The following is a 19,785-nucleotide window of genomic DNA, read 5'->3' as shown; positions in this document are numbered from 1 at the left end:
TTCTGCAATAACAGCTTTCCACATACACATCAACTATAAACTACAGGTAAAATCTTTAACTGCTGAGTTCCCCTTTCACGATCATGATTGCTACCCTTCAAATACCACCATATCCATCAAATATTACCAAATTCCTTTGAAATCCACATAGCCTTTCATCAGTATCTCGTGTTTGTAACTCATTCATGCTAAAGTACTCTAGCTGTTAAGCTAGTTGTGACACGTAATTGTGGGAGCAGCTTCTACACCTCATTAGCATGTATGAAGCCAGTGGCCATGTCTCCAGAACTACGTAAGGTCTAGGTATTTAAGTATGAATGGAAATGTCTTTTGTCTTGACATAGCCAGAAGAACAAAGCTAGTCTGTGTTTGTGTCCTTCACTGCTGTAGTACCAAGTACCTGGACTCGTTGGAATGCTCTATTTTTGGAATGCTACTGACCACTGGTAATACCAGACTGTATACATGTGTTTTACTTTGATCAAACATTAAGTCAATATATACTGAATGGCAACTGGCATGGAAAAAGAAGAGGCACTATGGTGTGGTGTGGCAGACTGTTAATAACTGATTAACGCACCCCTTCCCTTCCTTCTTACTGACGGAATCTCATTTTTTTCAGTGTGGCAATTTGCTCAACCAAAAAGTAAAATAAAATAAAAAGATCTCAGCTTCCCTTGAGTTGGGTGACCATGTGACACTGTTCTCTGAAATGACATGTAAGAAGAAAGTTCTACCTTATTTGAAATAGGTTTCCTCCTTCCTGCTACCTGAAAAATAGGTGTGTGGCCAGGACTGCAACACCATCTCACGACCATAAGAAAAGCTAAGAAAATTTCACAGACTTCTGCTGTGATGTCCTTGTACCCTCTAAATAACACCAACAACTGCCTGCTTTTTGGACTTCTCGTTAAATTACAAAAATAAAAATAGTATCTGTTTATTGGGGTCACTGTTTTGGGGGGTCTTCATTTACCTAAGTCAAATGCAAGTAGCAAAACAGAAAGAACAAGAAATATGTACCAGTTCAGACACTTAAAGAACATATATGACAGTAAATAATTTGACAGAATATAAATTGCTAAATTTTGAGGAAATCATCAGGAAATGCCACAGGAGCTCAGGGAATATGCTTCGTGGAACATAACAGGAATTCAACACATTAAGTAACAATAAAATGGATTCATATCTCAAAAAAAAAAAAAAAGAATTCAACACGGGTTCTAAAAGGTCATAAATCTGAGCAGTGTTATAAATTACATAAATGCTGAGCTAGGGAGATACTTTAAAAACCCTAAATATGAATCCACTTTCCAGTGTAAGAAACATTCAAACCCGCAGAGAATTTTTGGTGAGTCCGAGCCAAACTGACAGACAACTGCCGAGAAGCAGTAGCTCAATGGGTTGAGAAGTGCCCAGGAGAATGGCAGCTCAGCCCCTTACTTTACGCATTAGACTCAAAGGAGGAGCTCTAAGGGGGGTTACACGAAGTCCGCTGGCGACGGATTAGGGAGGTGGGGGAAAGCAAAGCAGGGAAACCTCTGGGATTGGATGAAAGGTAAAACCGAACTTTTACTTGATAAATTTTAATTTTAGACCATCCTTTGAGCTCATCAGGTTAACGTGGCCCCTTTTCTTTCACACACTAAAGCAGTTACGTCTTGGTTTTCCCCCCTCCATTTTCTAAGTATAGACTCAAGACTTGCCTCTTACTCAGTTACAGTGTCCAGACAACATCTGCTACTACCTTACCACAGAAGAAAGGAGGAAGTTTTGTTATAGGTGTATCTCCAGGAAGGAAACACACTAAAGTTCCAAAAGCAGCACCAACTATTTAGGGAGTAACCCTGGGTGTTCACGAGGAAGCTGTAAGTTGCTGAGATGTGGTTAAATTAGAAATGACAATTTTAATGTCATTTGGGGAGCTTTTAAAGACAGCTCCATCTCCCCTACCCTGTGGTCCAAGTAAGTCCCATCCTCCTTGTTGCTCTCTAGGGGATAACGTTAAAGACTATACGTTTGTTCTGGTTTTGTGCTTGCATTTTATTGCATTTGACAGGTAATTGTACTTAGGGAGAATTTAATAAAGGAGATGAGAAGAACTGAGTAAGATTAAACCATCTCGTCTTTTTTTAAAAAGATTTTATTTATTTATTTTTAGAGAGGGAAGGGGGGGAGAGAGAGAGAGAGAGAGGGAGGGAGGGAGGGAGGGAGGGAAACATCAATACATCAATGTGCGGTTGCTGGGGGCCATGGCCTGCAACCTAGGCATGTACCCTCACTGGGAATCGAACCTGTGATGTGTGGTTCGCAGCCTGCACTCAATCCACTGAGCTACGCCACCCAGGGCTCTCATCTTTTTTTGAAAGATTAGTTTCCTATTACAGAAAAAATAAGTAATTTGTTGGTAAATAAAACCAAAAAACCAGAATTGGAATATACCCATATTTTGCTGTGTATAATGTACACTTTTTTTGCCCAAATTTTTGAGGGAAAAATAAGGATGCACATCATACATGGCTATAATGACTACATACCATGGGCATGATAATCCTGTGTATAATGCACACGAAACGTGGGTGTGCATCGCATGTGGTAAAGTATGGTAATCCAGTAATGCAGGAGAAATCAGTGGAGGTTCAGAATGAGTCACCCAAGGTGTGCCTCTAGAGGGCTCAAGAGAAACCTCTGTCCTCCCTTAATCGACGTGAACTTGACATAGGGGCCCTACCCATCAGAAGAGGTGATCAGAGATAACCTTTGACCTATCTGTAGGGCAGAGCAAACTTCTATTTACTTAACATCTGCTCTTATCACCCTGCAATGCAGTCCCCAAGGCACCTTAACTCACCCCCAGCTCAGAATGTCTCAGACACCCACGTTCCCTTTGTGTCTCTGGACCTCCCTGCACACAGGGTCCCTGGCTGTCTCATGTATGTGGGCTTCCATACACATGTATGTATTAAATTTGGTTATTTTCTCGCGTCTTTTCCCCCCAGGGGACAGCGTGAACTCAGTCCCTTACAGTTACAGAACAGACCTGGGGTGGGAGTGGGGGGAGAGCGATATACTATTACCGAATGAACCCACCTGTGTGCTCTGGGGGCCTCCCCCACTGCTAGGTTTGCCTTGCCTGCCACCAGGGAAAGATGTCTCTCAGTGCTAGAGACTGGTAAAAAGGAGAGGGATTATTATTTATTTAAAAAGTCATATAGACTTACACTAATGACTTAATGTCTTCATTAAAAATCCTGAAGTCCTTTAGAATGCCTACAACTGCACAGTCCTTCCTTCTCCCCTTTGCCCAGTCCAGGGTACTGTATCTCGGGAAAAGAAGTAGAAGTCCATGGTTCAGGGTCCCGGCACCAACAGCTGTGCCACCGCCATGATCTCCAGTTAATCTAAAACCACGTGGCACCTTCTCACGGCCCACCGGCAAGAATCTTTTCACCCCTTTTCTTCCAGGCAAAGTGTCTCCTGCTTCCTAAGCCACATGGCCAAAAGGAAGCACCCTAAAGCAGCATGGTCCCAACCAAAAAGCCCCAGCATGGCTGCCGCACTGGGTTTAAATCCCAGCGCCAATCTTCCTCTGCAGCCCTATTTCTGACTCCTCCCACAATCCGTTACTCCTGCCAGCATTTCCGTATTCTTCCAGCTCTACTGCACTGCCATAGTAAGTCTGGGCAGGTGTGGCCCCATGGCGTGGAGCCAATCATCTCCAAGCTCTCATGCAACCAGGGGAAGTTGCCTCCCAGTTCCATCATGTGTTGAAGTCACTCCCATCCCCCTGGCTCGAAGCATGGCCACAGCTGTTTAACATATCCATGAAACCAGTTAAAGGTTACAGATAATGTTAAATGACCGCTCTAGAGGTTACCTGCAAAACTGTTGCTATCCAAAACAACTCTCAATGGCTCTGCTCCATGTGTCCCATTCCCCAACTCATACTTGTGGGGGTGAGGACATCCTATATATATTTTTCTAATATTTCCTGGACACCCTGAGTTCTAGACCCCATTACAAATTCCCATTTGGGGGTCCCCCCTTGGCTGCACCCTGTTACATTACTACCACAAATTACGCTGTCCAATTTCCCACTTTGGGGGAAATCCTAGGGCTCAGCAATAGATAAGCGTCACCCCAGGAAAATCACCTTCGTGACCAGGGTATCTCCCCTGCCAGGTAAGTAAGCTTATCTTCTCTTGTAATCTCGTCATGTCTGTTTGATTATTAAACCAGCTAGAGGAACCTTGAGGGTAAAGTTTCTTCCTTCCCACATTAGGAAAGCAAGGTGGTATGTAAAATTAGGAAAAAGAAGCAATTTAATAGAAGAAATTAGGTCACATGGACAGAAATACAGAATTAAATAGGTAGAGGCAGGTACCATATGGCTGAAAAGAGTAAAACATAATGTAAATAAGAATTTGCAGAAACAAGCAACTGAAGTCAATGAGTATACACTTGTTCAGAGGCAAGGATGTCCCTTATTCTTTCCCAAGGACATCTGTGCACCTGTGTTCTCTATCCCCTGACTTCCTATCTCCTCTGCAAATTGGCTTCATCATTTCCTCATCTTTCTTACATCTTGAATCACTTGCTTTTCACCACCCTCCTGCCTACCATCAGGCTCCTGCATCAATCATTCAAAGACAAAACAAAACACATGCCCCCAGCACACGTATTTCTTACACTCGACAATCACTTTCTGGTTTTCATCACTTCGCTGTCTTTCTAGTGGCTGCTCAAACCACCGCCACAATAGCCTTTCAGTCCAACTTATGACCTCTGCAGTCTGATACTGATTCTGTCCCTAGTTTTGGAAACACTTCCTATTAGTCCACCTCTAACAGCTGTTTTCCCACTGAACACCCCTCAAACGGCACAATTCCCAAGATTTCCCTTTTCTTCTTGCTCTAACATTATGGATAAGATACAATATTCAGCCCTGGCCGGGTAGCTCGGTGGGTCAGAGCAGTGTCCTTAATGAGCCAAGGTTGCAGGTTTGATCCCCAGTCAGGGCACATAACAGAATCAACCAATGAATGCACAAATAAGTAGAACAACAAGTTGATGTTTCTCTTCCCCTTCCTCTCTCTAAAATCAATCAAAAAATAATTTAAAAGAAAACATATCCATCCCCACAATCAATTTTTTAAAATTTCTTTTTATAGGGGAAGGGAGGGAGAGAGGGAAAGAAACATTGTTGCCTCTCACCGCCTGATAGGGGACCAAATACTTGCAACCCAGGCACGGACTCTAACTGGGAATCCAACTGGGCCTCACTGTTGGGGCCCCACAACCAACTTCTTGATGTCATAAACTGGTTGTTCCATCTCTAATATGAAGTGAAAACGTGAATATATCAAATCTAACAGGTTTTTTTTTGCCACTTCTGAAACTGTAGTAGGGGAAGCTCTTCCCAAAGGATCACTGCCATCTCAAGTATCACGAGAGGAGTACTCTAAGGGTAATTGGAAATACTCAGTTCACTCACAGCAAAACCTAAGATTAGGCAAAAATAATCTTAAATGATGCTATAAGCATCATCCTAAAAGTACTATATAATTTTGTGTGCTATGTTCTTAACAAATAAATTTGTGTGAATCTTTTTAATGAATGGTAATTTAAGATACCATTACAAGTAACTGTTATCCAAATTATATTTTATATGAATCATGGACATAAGAACCTTTCCTTTGGGAAAAAAAGTAAACCCTTTTGCTTGATTCCATTTTTCTCTGATTATCACCCCTTTCTTTTTACAAAAAAAGTTCTCAAAAGGAGTGGTGTACCTTGACCACCCTCCTCCTCCTCCTACTAAGTCACCCTATTAAAACTCTGACTAAATCTCATTTCCCTCCTGTCACTGTTTGATTATTCTTTTTCTTAAACTACCTGTATTCACATTCCTTTAGGCTTTGGGAAAGCTATCCAGTATCTTGATACTCCTAAAACCATGCTTCTTTTTTTCTCCAGCAACTTATCTGAGCATTTTCTGCAAAATTCACTCTCTGGCCTTTAGCTCTTTTCTCCTTCTCAGAACACCTTCTGGACTGTTTCAATTTTAACTTCTATGTGGCTCCCCAAATACTCTCCCCCTGGTACAGCCCTCTGTCTCTAAGTGCCTGATGGGCATTTCCACTCAAGTGTCTGAAAACAGGCTCCTCTTCTGTCTGAAGCCGCCCTCCTGCCTCATCTGCTTCTGCTAATTGTATGGTGCCACCTGGGAAGAAACATTTTGGAATCTTTCAAAAAATATCTATTTTTTAAATGTGTTGATTGGAGAGAGAAGAAGGACAGGGAGGAGAAGGGTAAGGGGGGAGAGAGAGACATCAATTTGTTATTCCACTTATTTATGCATTCACTGGCTGATTTTTATAAAAGATTTTTTCTTTAGAGAGAGGGGGAGGGAGGAAGAGAGGGAGGGAAACATGGATGTGTGAGAGAAACACCAGTCAGCTGCCTCTTGCACCCACCATCTGGGGACCTGGCCTGCAACCCAGGCACGTGCCCTGACTCACAACTGAACCAGCACTCTTTCGGTTCACAGAGCCACAGAGCCACACCCGCCACGACACTGGTCGATTCTTGTATGTACCCTGACCGGGTATTGAATCTGTAACCTTGGTATATCTGGAACAAAGCTCTAACCAGCTGAGCTGCCTGGCCCGGTGGAATGAACTCTGAACCTCATTCTGTTGTCTCCACATCCAGTCAAGTAGAATTTGTAAAAGGGTACTTTCAATGAACAACCCATTATAAGAAAAACTTAAAGCATATAGTATTGAAGGTCTGAAATTTGACTCCAACTTGCTTTCAAACTTTGTCTTCTACTCTCCCTAAATTCATAACCCGCATTTGTCCCAACCGGATCTGACCATCCACTGTTCGCTTCACTCTCTTCCTCTGGCTACACTCACTTTACCAGGTACCTCTCATATCCTTCATTCCTCTGAATTTCATTGAACCTGTGGCCCAGCTCGAGTCCTACTTCTTCCAGCTTTCCTTTCTCTGACCACCCCAATCCCAGCACCCACCAGGACAGTGCTGTTTTGCTTTCTTAACTGATGGACCCAAATGCCCATGACAGTGGCTGCATGCAAAGGATATGCAAAAGTCTGAATATCCGGAGGGTTTGTCTTCTATCTATCCTCACATTTGTACATGCCTCGTTTCCTTCAAACTCAAGGTCTTACATTCCTCCTAGTGTTTTTACTTTTTTCCTGGTCGCTACTGTGAACAGGACTCTTTCTATTGCAACTTTGTTTTTGCTGGCATATTAGAATGTTAAATGATTCTAACCTGTTAGAATGATTTTTGTACTTCAATCTGGTTTCTGGTCACCTTAATGAACTCATTAATTCTAACAGGTTTTCAGTTGGATCATTAGGATTTTCTTCTTTATTTTTTAAAGGATTTTTAAAAATTATCTGTAACATAGGCACAATTACTTAAAGTTCATAAATTTTTATTTAAGGTATTTCACATGTTCTGAGTCCTCCATTTCCTCATGAGTTTGAGTCTTAATCCCTTTTTTTGCTCAACCCAGTCAGGTGCCATGACAGTGGGTCCTATGTAACAGGAACAGAGATGACCATGTGCTGGCAAACTATTTGGTCAGTAGCAACCTGCAAGGATTCACTAGACAAAGGACATCTGGAAGATTCCAGAAACCTAAGACAGCTATTATAAAATCTTACTAATTACCAGTGGCCATTACAAAAATCACATACAGCTTGTGTTGTATTTATATCGGACAGCGCTGATCTAGGCAATGAAAATAAGTAAGGGTTAATAAAATGTCCCCAGTAGGCTGAATGCTAGCGATGAAGCAGAAAGAAAATCTAGTGGAAAAATGTTTCGTGGTCATGTCCACGGCACATGAGAAACTGCAGGTTCATTAGGATTTCCAAGGCAGACAATTATGTTGTCTTTAACTAGGGAGTTTAGAATATTCCTTTCAAATATGTATATTTTTCTTTCTTTTTTCCTTAGAATTTTTATGAGTTTACTTGAGCCAACCTGATGACATACTGCGAACCAAGATCTCCAATGCTCAGCTACCTTTTTTCTTTAACATATTGACTAGATCAGATTTATCGTTTTTTTTTACATCTCAGAAGGCACGAGCAAGGTGTCAATCCCTTACTCCTGTTACACAGCAGTCCTCACATTAATGCCGCACACGAGAATATGACGTGTATTTTAATAATAAACTCAAGTGATTTCACACTCATTTTTAATTCGAATTCAGTGATATAGAGGGTTTGCCGAAAATATAATACTTTACAGCCTTCATTTTCTTTGGGGTGGGCTCAGTTTCTTCTTATAACAGATGGAATATATCTGACCTTCTGAAGGCCGAGTGATCTCCTTTTCTTCGAGTGCTACACATTAGTTAATGTGCTACACATTAGTTAATGGGCAAGGATAGCTTCAGAGAAAAAAGGACACAGAAAAAAGAAAGAGATGACACATGCTCATTAAGTAACAACAACAAAAACCCCAAACCACATGTATGTGTGAACCTCTCTTTAAACAAACAAACAAACAAACATACGAACAAACAAACAAACAGGAGTTCTGCTTAGGGAAGGCTGCCACTGCCAGATACCAGACTGGGCAGTGTAGGCGACTGAAATTTATTTTGTCACAGTTCTGGAGGCTGGAAGTCCAAGATTAGATATCGGTCACAGTTCTGGGGGCCGGAAATCCAAGGTTAGTTGGTGGGGTTGGTTTTCTCTGAGGCCTCTCTCCTTGGCTTGTGGGCGGCAACCCACTTGCTGCCTCTTTCACGAAGCTGTCCTCCGTGCACAAATGGCCCTGGTTTTCCTTCCGCTTCTTATAAGGACACAGTGCTGTTGGCTCAGGGCTGCTTCCTAACAACCTCATTTTAGTTTCATCACCTCTCTGAAGGCCTTGTGGGGCTCCAAATGGGCTCGCATTCTGATGTTGCGGGGGTTGGGGCTTCGACATTTGAAGACACAATTCAGTTCCTAACAAAAGGTGACATCTAAAAGTTTTCATAGAATGTTAGGCTGTAAGAGGATGTTAAATTCTGAACCTGCCTGTTGAGGTTCAAGCCAGGAACCAATGTGATGGGTATCACACTTAAGGCAAGGGGAGGAGACCTCCATGCACACTCTGTAATGAGGAAAGGGAGAGACTTGGTTTCATGACTCTTGGGCCCTCACCCATTTAAAGAATAAAAAAGGGGTGAAAAAAGTGATGGAAGACACATCTGTGAAGAGCTGTTTAAGGAGGTGATTTGTTAAGGTGAACTTGACAGCAGGCTGGCGCAAGGGCCTTTGGAGGGGTCCTTTGGAGAACTTAAAATGTGTTTGCTCTGCAGGACTGATGCGTGACCCATGCTACAGAAAGACATGCAGGGGATCTGTTGCGCTGTGTCATGAGGAGTTCCCTATTTTTAGTGTTTGTTTTTTTAAAGATTTTATTTATTTACTTCTTAGAGAGAGCAGAGGGGAGGGAGAAAGAGGGGAAGAGAAAGATCAATGTGTGTGAGATACATCAGTTGGTTGCCTCTCACACGCCCTCAACTTGGGAACCTGGCCTGCAACCCAGGCATGTGCCCTGACTGGGAGTCGAACCTGCAACCTTTTGGTTTGCAAGCCAGCACTCAATCCACTAAGCCACACCAGCCAGGGCAACTTCCATATTTTTCACAATTTGTTAACACTGTACTGTTTAATGGATATTTGCTAAGAGTATAGAATTGAAATGTCCTCACAAAAAAAAAAAGAAAAAAGAAAAGAAAAAGATAAATATGCAAGGTGATGGATGTGTCAGTTAATTTAGATGGAGGGAATTCTTTCACAATGTGAATGTATATCAAATCACCACTATGTGCACTTAAATACCTTACAGTTTTGTCAATTATATCTCAATACAGCTGGAATTTGAAAAAGAAAAGAAAAGGGGGTTCTGTCCTAATGAGCCTGTAATCCTAGAGTTTGTCAGAGCTGGGGCTGAATGAACAGCTCCAGAGAGGCTGGGCGGGGAGAACCTAATGAAGTCCAGCCTCGGAACCCTGTCCTTCAACGCCTAACCCTGTTGGGGTGAGTTTCTCTGCCTGGCAGCATGTGTTCAGTGAGGGCTCAAGCTTTGCTCCTGAAACTTTGTTTTTAGGGAGAGTGGCCATTCCTGGCTGCAAAGGCCTTATCTGAGTCCTGGGAGAGAGCTGGTTGAACCTGGTTGGCTTGCTTGATGGGACTGGGAAGCTAAAACTGAGAAGTGATGGTCAGCAGATATGAGGAAGGACTCGATACTGCATGACTCCAAGACAGACTGGAAGAAGGAAGGAATTCAGGCTTGCAGTTATATAATTCTTTCCCCAATACCAGTTTCATTCGTGCAAACTTCAATTGTATGTGTATAAACTTACAGATGCACATGTTTGGTAACCTCAACCCTTTTAGTGCAGTTTACAAAAACTGCAAGTCATCCTTATGGGGATAATCAGAAAGGGCAGTTTTCACAATAAGCCTTAGAAGAGAGAAACAAAGATGAAAGAAAATAAGTTCAGTGTACAAAGATTATGCCCCACTGGTAGTATCCATGAGGAAAAATGACGGTACAATGTCAGAGAAGCTGACAGTCTGTGCTCTGTATAATAATTACAGCTCCCTCTGAAAGGATAAAGCCAGCCCCAGTTGCTATTGTGGCAGCATTTGCCTAGCATTTGCCTCTGACCCTGTGAAACATGACTGACATTTTACTCTGCTGAGCTTCTGTCCCAGGACAGGAAGTTACTGGAAGCAAGAACAGAACTCACCAACTGCTCCCTACAGCCACAGGCGGAAGATGACACTGGAGCAAACGGCAGCCTCGCCTTCCAATGCCCCAGTGCCCAGGGGCCTCACAGCAGCACCCCCCCACCCCAACCAACCTTTTAAAATCCACTTATAATCCAATAAAAGCTCAAAGCCCCCACCCCTCAATGCTGGTGCATCTCTCCACTCCATGCCCCTCTCCTTTCCTGAAAAGTGAATAAAAACTTGACACCTGTCTTTGTGAGTTCTCTCACAGCTGGCATCACCGACCACCCTAACACCATGTTCAAGTTACAGCGCTTGACACTGAACTGTTTTTATACACAGCGCTGCTGGCACCAAATGTGTTAACGTTTTTCTTCACACCAACCAATTCAACTCTCCGGCAGACTTGATTTTGACACTATTGACAGTAAGTGTCTGATCCCAGGAGTAAAGGGCTCAGTCCCACAAGTCTGTCCCCTACTTCAGATGCCAGTCAGCAAGTCCTGGGTTGCCACCCACAAGTCTGACGGCCTGGGTGAAAATTTGAGAGTTCCCACAATCCCTTCTTTAGGTCCCATTATTTGCACACAACTGGGGAGAGTGCTTTTTTTTTTTTTTTTTTTGGTTTACCATTACAGGTTTATTACAAACCAGGCAGCTTTCCTTTAGGGGTTTTTATGGAGGCTCTGTTTTACAGGCAAAGTTGATTAAGTGATTGGCCAGGGGCCATTAGTCCAAACTCCACAGAAAGGGAGAGGGGCACTGAAAGTCCCCATCCTGTGATCACGCCTGATCTTTCTGGATGCGCCGGCCCACACCCACATCCTGAGGCCACCTTGGGGCCACCAGATGGCAGAGTCCATCTCATTAGCGTGCAAGAGACACGCTTAACACTCCCCAGAATCCAAGTGTGTTCTGAGCTATGAGTGTTCCAGGAACCTGGGACAAACAACAAATGTGCTAGTTCTTATTGTATCGCAGACATAAAAAAAAACCAAAAACAAGGAAAATCTGAGAAACTGTCACTGCCAAGATGAGGTACAGAGGCATGATGACTAAATATGATATGATATTCTAGATGAGATCCTGGGACAGAGAAGGAAATTAGGTAAAAGCAAAGAAAATCTGAACAAAGTATGGATATTAAAAATGAATAATGATTAATTTTAACAAATGCTCCATGCTAATGATAATAACAAAGGAAACTGGTTGTGGAGTATAAGAGGACTCTACTAACCTGCTCTACTTTTCTGTAAATTTAAAAATTTTCCAGAATAAAAAGTTTATTTAAAAATTAACATACGTTGACGATGGTAAATTAATCAGTAATCTTCAAGAGATTTGGGGTACAAGGAAGAGAAACCTGCCCACGCCAGCTCCACTGTTTGGCTGGCCGTTACGACGCCTTGGGGAGCACACAGAATGATGAATTAGGCTTGAGGGGGACGAGACACCAGCTACGTGAAGGGCTCCTCTGGTCTCCGAACATCTCCAGCACGTGTTCTGACCGGCTTCCCCGGTATGTGCATCCTGCTGCCTTGGAGCGCAGTGTAGCTGCACTGCGAGCAGCCCACTAGCAACTGCCTGTGTCTCTCACTTAAAACTTAACAGCAGTACAACCTATCAATCCCAGTGCCAGAGGTCATTTATTGACCTCGTCAGCTTGGGGTGGGCCCACAGGGTTGGGCAGTTACTGCTGGTTCCATCACCTGTGACCAGTATGAGCTACGTTCATTGGATATCCATGGGTTTGTACCGATTCTCTAAGGGGGGGGGATTTCCAGGGTGAGGTCGGGGGGGTGGGTGGGCAGGGCATGCCTCCTAAAACACATCTATTACCAAGAGATAAAACCAGCATTTGAATCCAGGTCTTCAGATTCCCAGTCAAATGTTTATCTCATTTGTATACGTAACCCATTCAAGTTACAAGTTAAAAACATCAAGCTCTTCAGACTTTTTTCCTTTTAACAGCTAGTAGCAGTCTGCACAGATATAAATTAATACAACAGTGGGTCCACATATGTGTATGTCAAGGCTGACCGGTTTCTATACTACAAGTAAGTCAAGTCAGTCTGCCTGACGGCCTTCATTAAGAGAAGTGACGTAGCAGACCACACAGGAAGGTATGGCACTCAGTTTTCTTTTCACATGCACAGTGCAAATTTTCTTTTCCTTTAAACATCAATGTGCGGTTGCCGGGGGCCGTGGCCTGCAACCTAGGCAGGTGCCCTGACTGAGAATCGAACTTGCGATTCCTGGTTCGCAGCCTGCGCTCAATCCACTGAGCTACACCAGCCAGGTCCAAATTTTGTAACAGAAAATTAAGTTTTATGAGTCATATAAAGATACTCATGAATAAATTTTTGGTTTGGGTCCCACCAAAGTTCTCTAAGCAGGACGGCACCATAAACAAAATGAAATGTCTGAGATAAAAATCGGCTGCTGTGGTTATACAAGTGTAGAAAAGAAGTAATAACCCAATACTAATTTAATTCTAGCAATAAACAAAACCTATAGATATTACTGGCATTAGAGACATGTAGTGGTAAACATTTTTTTACTTTCAGTTACAGGAAATATTTCTGTATTCCACTTCCGTCCAGTAGCAACCTAACAGTTTTTTAGATTCCTCGGCTGACAAATTGTAAGTAACACCTGAAACTAAAATAATTAATATTTAGTAGAGTTGTAGGTTGTCAACTGACTTGTCATAAATATTTAACCGCATATGCTCACGTGTGCAGCGCATGATCGGGAGTACACCTGGAGTCTACGCTCCATCCAGAAAGTGTATCAGAAGCAAGGCAGTGAGTAACCTATCTTGACTCTAAAAAAACAAAAATCCCCGACTTTGCAGCAGATACTGCTTACACTGTACCTCAAACAGAATACTTGAAACACTCTTAATACAATACAATTGTAGACAGATTTCTAAAACGTTATGCAAGACGTTTGGGAAGAAAAGGACACAAAGATGCATCCTGGCGGTTCGAGAGCAGAAGAAATAATATCCAAATACAATAGCACTCCAACTGGATAGATGGCATTCTTGCAACCACTGCGAAGTTACACCTATGCATAATCTGGCTCATCCTAGCCGCGGTGCAGAAAGCATTGCTCTGTTAGAACTGGATGAACTGCAAGGGCTTGCGGGGGACGCGGGAGGAGGGAGGAACCCGTCCCGGCGTTCAGTTCATTCCTAGAGAAACTCACTTTGCAGCGGGAGGCAGCTCGCGGTCTCATCACCCATTTGCTGCCCGTTTCCAAAGGAGACCCAACAAAGGCCCGCCTGCCGCCGTCGAGGGCCCAGATCGGGTCCCTTGGGCTCCCCGAGCATTTCTACGGCGGCCGGAGCCCCACCAGCCGTCTCGCGCCCCGGCGCGCCGCGCCCCTGCACTCACCATCTCGATGATCTTGGTCTTCCTCCCCGTCCTCCTTTTCATGGTGAATAGGTACTGGGCCAGCACCACCCCCGCCACCAGGGCGCACACGCTGGCGCTCGCTACCGCGCCCACCCGCGCCACGGCCGCCCGGTCCATGAACAGAGAGCTTCGCGCGCCTCCCGAGCGGAAAAGACCAGGCCGTGGGGCGGCTCAGGGGCCCCCACAGGCGCGAGCCTAGCGACGGGGCCGAGACGCTCTGCGCGAGCCCCGCCCCCGCGGAGAGCCCCAACCGCGAGCGTGGAGGGGCGGGGACCGGGGGGGGGGGGAGGCGGGGAGGGGGCGTGGCCTGGTGGGTGGGGGTGCCGCTACTGTCCGAGTCCTGAAAACGGACTTGTGTTGTGTTAAGTATCCGCCTCTGCGAGAGGGAACCCAGCATTGGTTCGTTCCAGCCCCGCCCAATAGAAATCCGATGCCAACCTTGGCCCTTTGGGAAAGAAAGCCTCCAACTTCCATCCTCCTCAGCCGCTCCGGACTACAACCCCCAGCAGGCCACGCGCGGCGCAGCCTTCGCGGTTGCGCAGTAGTGTAGGCCGGCCAGGGGAAGGGACACGGCGGAGTGAAAAGGCGAACGAGGGTACGTGAGAAAATATTTTCAAACCATATACCTGACGGGGGTTAATATCAAGACTCCGTAGCCCTGGTAGGGTGCTTAGTGGGTTAGAGCAGCGGTTTTCAAGCCATGCGCCTCAAGAGCTTTTAAAACATGCAATATCAGGTTATTTAGTCGGGGAAACTGACCTCGTTCCCTTAGGTTGTCAAAACCAACAACAACAACAACAACAGACCCGACAGCTGCCAAGACAACAATAGCCCTCTGGTGTGAATGAATGGAAATTATACCCGTTTTTGGTCAGCTTTGCAAAAAATGTATTTTTAGTGTACCGCAGAATTCGGTGATTCGATTCTGCGTGCCGTGAGATGAAAAAGGTGGAAAATGGCTGGGTTAGAGCACCGCGCGGACGGGCCGAGCGTGTGTGTTCGATCCCGGGTCGGGGGACACCCGGGAGACGTCTGTGAGAACTGGTCAACGAGTGCATAAATAAGTGGAACAACAAATCGATGCTTCTCTGTCTCTCAAAGCGACAGATATTTTTTAAAAGATTTTATTTATTTATTTTTAGAGAGGGAAGGGAGGGAGAAAGAGAGAGAGAGAGAAACATCAGTGTGCGGTTGCTGGGGGTCACGGCCTGCAACCCAGGCATGTGCCCTGACTGGGAATCGAACCTGTGATGCTTTGGTTTGCAGCCTGAGCTCAATCCACTGAGCTACGCCAGCCAGGGCACGATAAATATTTTTTAAAGAGTATATAAGGAACTCCAACAACTAAACAACAGAAAACAACCCGGTTAAAAAATGGGCGACAGGCTCCGCTAGACGAATGGCCAGCAAGCTTGTGCAAAGACGGTCGAGGTCTCCAGGCATCAGGGACGTGAAGTGGAAACCCCGAAGAGACGTGACGTCGCACAGCTAGGATGCCCGCTGTAAAACAGAGCAAAACAAACAAACAAAAAAAACGGAAAGCAGCAAGCGCCGGTGAGGAGGTGGACAAACGGGAGCCTCGTCCGCCGGTGGCAGGAATGTGAGCTGCTGCAGCCGCTGCAGCGGTCAGGGTGGGCGTGCCTCCTGCTGTTACACCTTGAGCCGCCACCCCTCCTCTGGGTGTCCGTCTGGAAGAAGAGAAAGGGGGCGCTCGGGACCCAGCCCTCCTGGGCTCATTCCCAGCAGCCCCGTTGGAAAGACGTGGAAGTCGCCCACATGCCCGTCAGCAGGTGAACGGCTAAAGGAAATGTGGCCCCTACTTCAAGTGGAGTACCGCTCCGCTGATGCGTGGGTCACCGGCCAGCAGTGATCACGGAACGCTGCGGATGGCTCGTCGAAATGCAAGAAAAAACATGCACAGAGACAGACCAGTTTCTGTGGGGAAGTAGGGACGCAATGGCCACCCCCTCTAGTGGGGAGCGCGCCAAATACTGACCAAACCTGCTTTTAGTGGGCTCGTTTTGCATTAGAATTCGGGTAAAGTGCAGTACTCATTTCGAGAAAGTAAGGAACAATAGATAACAAGGAACTCTGCTGGTCTATTGAGTCGGGGTCAAAGAGCTGTAAGACTTTTAAGGAACAAACTAACTTCCTCCTTGGACCCTTCTCATTCAACTGAGAGCATTCTAAACAAAGCAGGTTTCACAGGATTTTACATGTTCTTTCTAAGCCTGATCACCCAGGGAACCCACCCTTTTCAGCACAGAGCTGCACCACCCTGTCATTGTTTCAGGCTTAGGTGGACCACGGGAACTAAGGCAGCCAAGAGATAAGGAGATTTTTCTCCCAAACAATGAGAACTCAGGCTATGTCAAAGCCAAGGAGCGAGGGTCCATCACCCCCTTTTGCTGTAGCCCCCAAAGTCCTTCTTTTGGGGGGCCTCCCAAAGTGATCGTGCCTAGCTTAGGTCATTCCCCCCTTGGGGAATCTTACCTGTCATTGGCTAACTGACCAAGCTTTGGGGTTCAGTTATGAATGAAGCAGCAGAAGCAGTGCTCCTGCCAGGGAGATAAGCTTTTGTCTCCTTGCTGGCATATGGTTCCAAGGGCGTTCCCTAAGCTTTAGCCTAGGCGGGGGTTACAGCTTCTGATACCAGGCAGGGCAGTTCCCAACACTCAGCCTTGGAAAAGAAGGAACGTCTGCCAAGTTCGAGGGCAAGGGTGACCCTTACGGCATGTTCCCGAGTCACTCCTCTTGTTTGATGAAGTCGTCAGACTGTTAGAAACCGAAAGCAGGACGGTGGTTGAGGGGCCGGCCGAAGAGGAAACGGGGGAGTTGTTCGACTCTATTATTGAGTTTCGGTTTTGCAGGATGAGAAAGTTCTGGAGGAGCCCTGACTGGTGTGGCTGAGTGCACTGGGTGTCGTCCTGCAAAGCGAAAGGTCGTCAGCTGGACTCTGGTCAGGGCACAGGCCTGGGCTGACGGCTCGTCCCCGCCTGGGGGCGTGGGAGAGGCAATCCCTCTCCCTGGCTTTCTTCCTCCCTGCCTCTCTGTGTGCTGTAAAATAAAAAACCCAGAGCTCTGTTTCACCACCAGGGGCCTTTCAGTAACACTTCTGTACGGTACATTTGAGAATGGTTAAGTGGGTAAATTGTATGTGTTTTATACCACACTTTTCTAGAAAGTGCTATGACAGCAGGGCAAAGATGGCTTGAAGTGAGAAGGTGTCCCTTCCTCCACTGCTGTCTTTTTCTGCCGCATCCCACTTACCACCTTTTCCAACCTTTCCTCTTTGTGAGCAGCAGGACTCACTCTCACCTGCCCGGTGTCTTTCAAGGGATTAATGCATGTTCCCTTCTGGTCTCGGTGGTGACAGAGAAGGGATGCAGGGGGATCCTTGGGGTGATCCCTCCAACTCTGTCCTACCTGGTGAGGCTCTCTCTTTGCCTGGGACAGGGAACCAGTTGGAGCAGAAGGAGAGGGACATTTAGGGCAAGAGGTTCTTAGGAAGATGGAGCACATGCATCTAGTGAGAAAACTAGCCTGGCATTAACCGTCATGGGCACGAATGCCCTCTTTTGTGTTTCCTTTGGTGGAGAAGAAGGATCCTGTGACACTCGTCACCTTGTGGCTCTGAAGTGACTTCAGGTAATAAAGATGAGAGACAAAATACAATGAAAAGCTATTGCTCCATTGCTCTTACTGCTCATGAAATTCCAAGGGTTTGGGAACTGTGAGCCAGGAACGGTGGACTAAGTCCAAATATGAGAAGTAAGCATTTGGCCACCTGAGGAACCAAATACATACTCCTTGTAAATCACAGTGTCACAGAAGGACCAATGGAAACCACTGAACTGTGACAGAGGGAAGGTTAAATGGATCAGCACATTCACACCAAGGACTGTTGTGGCCATGTGAAGCTCACAGTAAGCAGTAAGATTGCCCAGGTATACAAAGTGAAAGGAAGTCATAGGACAGTATTCGAAGTGTTACTCAGTTATGTAAAACAAGTGTGTGTTTGGTAATGCATTTTTAAAAATATTGGGAAGGATATATACATAAAACCACTTAAGCAGATGCTCATTTTATACTGTATAATGGCTCTGAATTGGGAACTTTTTATGAACATACATTACTTCTATAATTTTAAAACAATTTTTAAATTCTCACCTGAGGTTATGTTTATTGATTTAAAAGAGAGAAGAGGGGGGAGAAAAGGTAGGGGGAGAAAGAGAGAGAGATCTGTTGCTTCCCATACGCATCACAACCAGGGATCGAGCCCCCAACCTAGGTATGTTCCCTGACTGGGGATCGAACCTGCAACCTTTTGGTGTATAGGACAATGCTCCAATCAACTGAGCCACCCAGCCAGGGCTTAAAACAGTTTTTAAGTGTTTGCAACACAGCAGTTGAAAGAATTTGAGCACATGAGTGAGCAGGGAAAATGAAAGGAAGAAGATTCCCTGAGGAAGCAGGAATACGTAATGATAGCATAGGTAGTAGCAGAAGCAGCTCATATTCAGTTAGGAATCGAAAGGGACCAGACTGTGTTCTAAATGCTTTACAAGCATTAACGCCAATTCCTGATGACTGTGAAGTCAGTGTTGTCAGTCAGGGAAATGGAGACACAAGGAAGGTCAAGCAGCTGGCCCAATCTGATATGCCCAACCCAAATGAACCACTGTATTAATTTTCTGTTGCTGCATGACAAGTTAGCACACAGTGGTTTAAAACAACCACCATCTGTTATCTTACAGTCCTGTAGGTCACCAGTCTGGGCAGGTTCAACTGGATTCTCTGCTTAGCATCTCCCATGACCAAAATCAAGGTGTCTGCAGGGCTGGGCTTTTATCTAGAGGCTCTGGTGAAGAGTATGCATTCGTTATTGGGGTTGGAAAAACTGAATTCCCTTAGCTCTGGGACTGACTTCCCCTCTCCTTGCTAGCCTGTGAGTTAGAATCTGCTACAGTTAGTAATTCCAGTCTGTGGTACCCCGTGCATCGCAGCTCTTCGTCTTTACCTTTGAAGTCAGCAGCAGCATGTGGAATATTTTGCTGGCTTGGAATTGGTAAAAACTCTGGAACTTTACAGGGCCCTTACGATTTGGCTAGGAACACCCAGGTAATTTCCCTCTTCTTATGCTTGTAACAATGATCAAATCATAAGAATAAAATTCATCACGTTAACAGTCTTGGAGATTAAGGGAGAAATCTTGGGGCTGTTTTAGAATTCTGCCTCCCATAACTATGATGATGGATTGGTAGGTTGGCAGGTTGGCAGGTTGTCTTTGTGAAGGGAGGTCTGAGTGCTCCCAAAACCTTCCTTGGAGAGGAGTAGAAAATACTCAGCTTGAAGGACGATGTCTGAGGATGAACTTTAAGGACTCAGTTGAGTTTGGAGATGATGAATTTGTGGGGGTACCAATCTGCACGGCTGTGTGATTACTCTCTAGCAGTGTGGGTTTAGGTGCAGAGGAGGTCTGAGGTTCTGAGACAGCTGGACAAAAGGACTGCAGCTCAGGAAGGGGCAGGGCTAGTAGCTAACTTGTAGGGGGTGCGGTGGCTGCCCAGATTCCAGTTAAAGCAAGA

At 45.3% G+C, this 19,785-nt stretch overlaps 1 protein-coding gene, 1 long non-coding RNA gene, 1 other non-coding gene and 1 pseudogene across 6 annotated transcripts in view; 1 reads left to right on the top strand and 3 right to left on the bottom strand.

Moving 5' to 3' along the window:
* Window positions 1-14,440, bottom strand: part of NT5C3A (5'-nucleotidase, cytosolic IIIA) — a 49,208-nt gene extending 34,768 nt beyond the window's left edge. Inside the window, exon 1 of one of the 4 annotated variants that reach the window (XM_028525826.2) lies at window positions 14,177-14,440. In XM_028525826.2, the coding sequence (XP_028381627.1) occupies window positions 14,177-14,314 (138 nt within the window). In that variant the 5' untranslated portion in view covers window positions 14,315-14,440. The remainder of the gene's footprint in view (window positions 1-14,176) is intronic. The other 3 variants (XM_036010428.1, XM_036010429.1, XM_036010430.1) reach the window with 3 other exon arrangements.
* On the bottom strand, window positions 4,062-4,190 carry LOC114508289 (annotated as a pseudogene).
* LOC114508263 lies at window positions 7,798-7,912 on the bottom strand. Its single transcript, XR_003685510.1, has one exon. It is a non-coding gene; the product is annotated as a small nucleolar RNA SNORA32 (small nucleolar RNA).
* A 2,826-nt stretch (window positions 14,441-17,266) lies between the features above and the next one.
* On the top strand, window positions 17,267-19,521 carry LOC118497025. Its single transcript, XR_004899567.1, has 2 exons — window positions 17,267-18,130; window positions 18,536-19,521. It is a non-coding gene; the product is annotated as an uncharacterized LOC118497025 (long non-coding RNA).
* The last annotated feature ends 264 nt before the right edge of the window (window positions 19,522-19,785 follow it).

The sequence above is a fragment of the Phyllostomus discolor genome, chromosome 10 (assembly GCF_004126475.2).
Source record: "Phyllostomus discolor isolate MPI-MPIP mPhyDis1 chromosome 10, mPhyDis1.pri.v3, whole genome shotgun sequence".
Classification (NCBI taxonomy): domain Eukaryota; kingdom Metazoa; phylum Chordata; class Mammalia; order Chiroptera; family Phyllostomidae; genus Phyllostomus; species Phyllostomus discolor.
The sequence above is the reverse complement of the archived record's forward strand: the minus strand, read 5'-3'. Positions and strand labels throughout refer to the sequence as shown.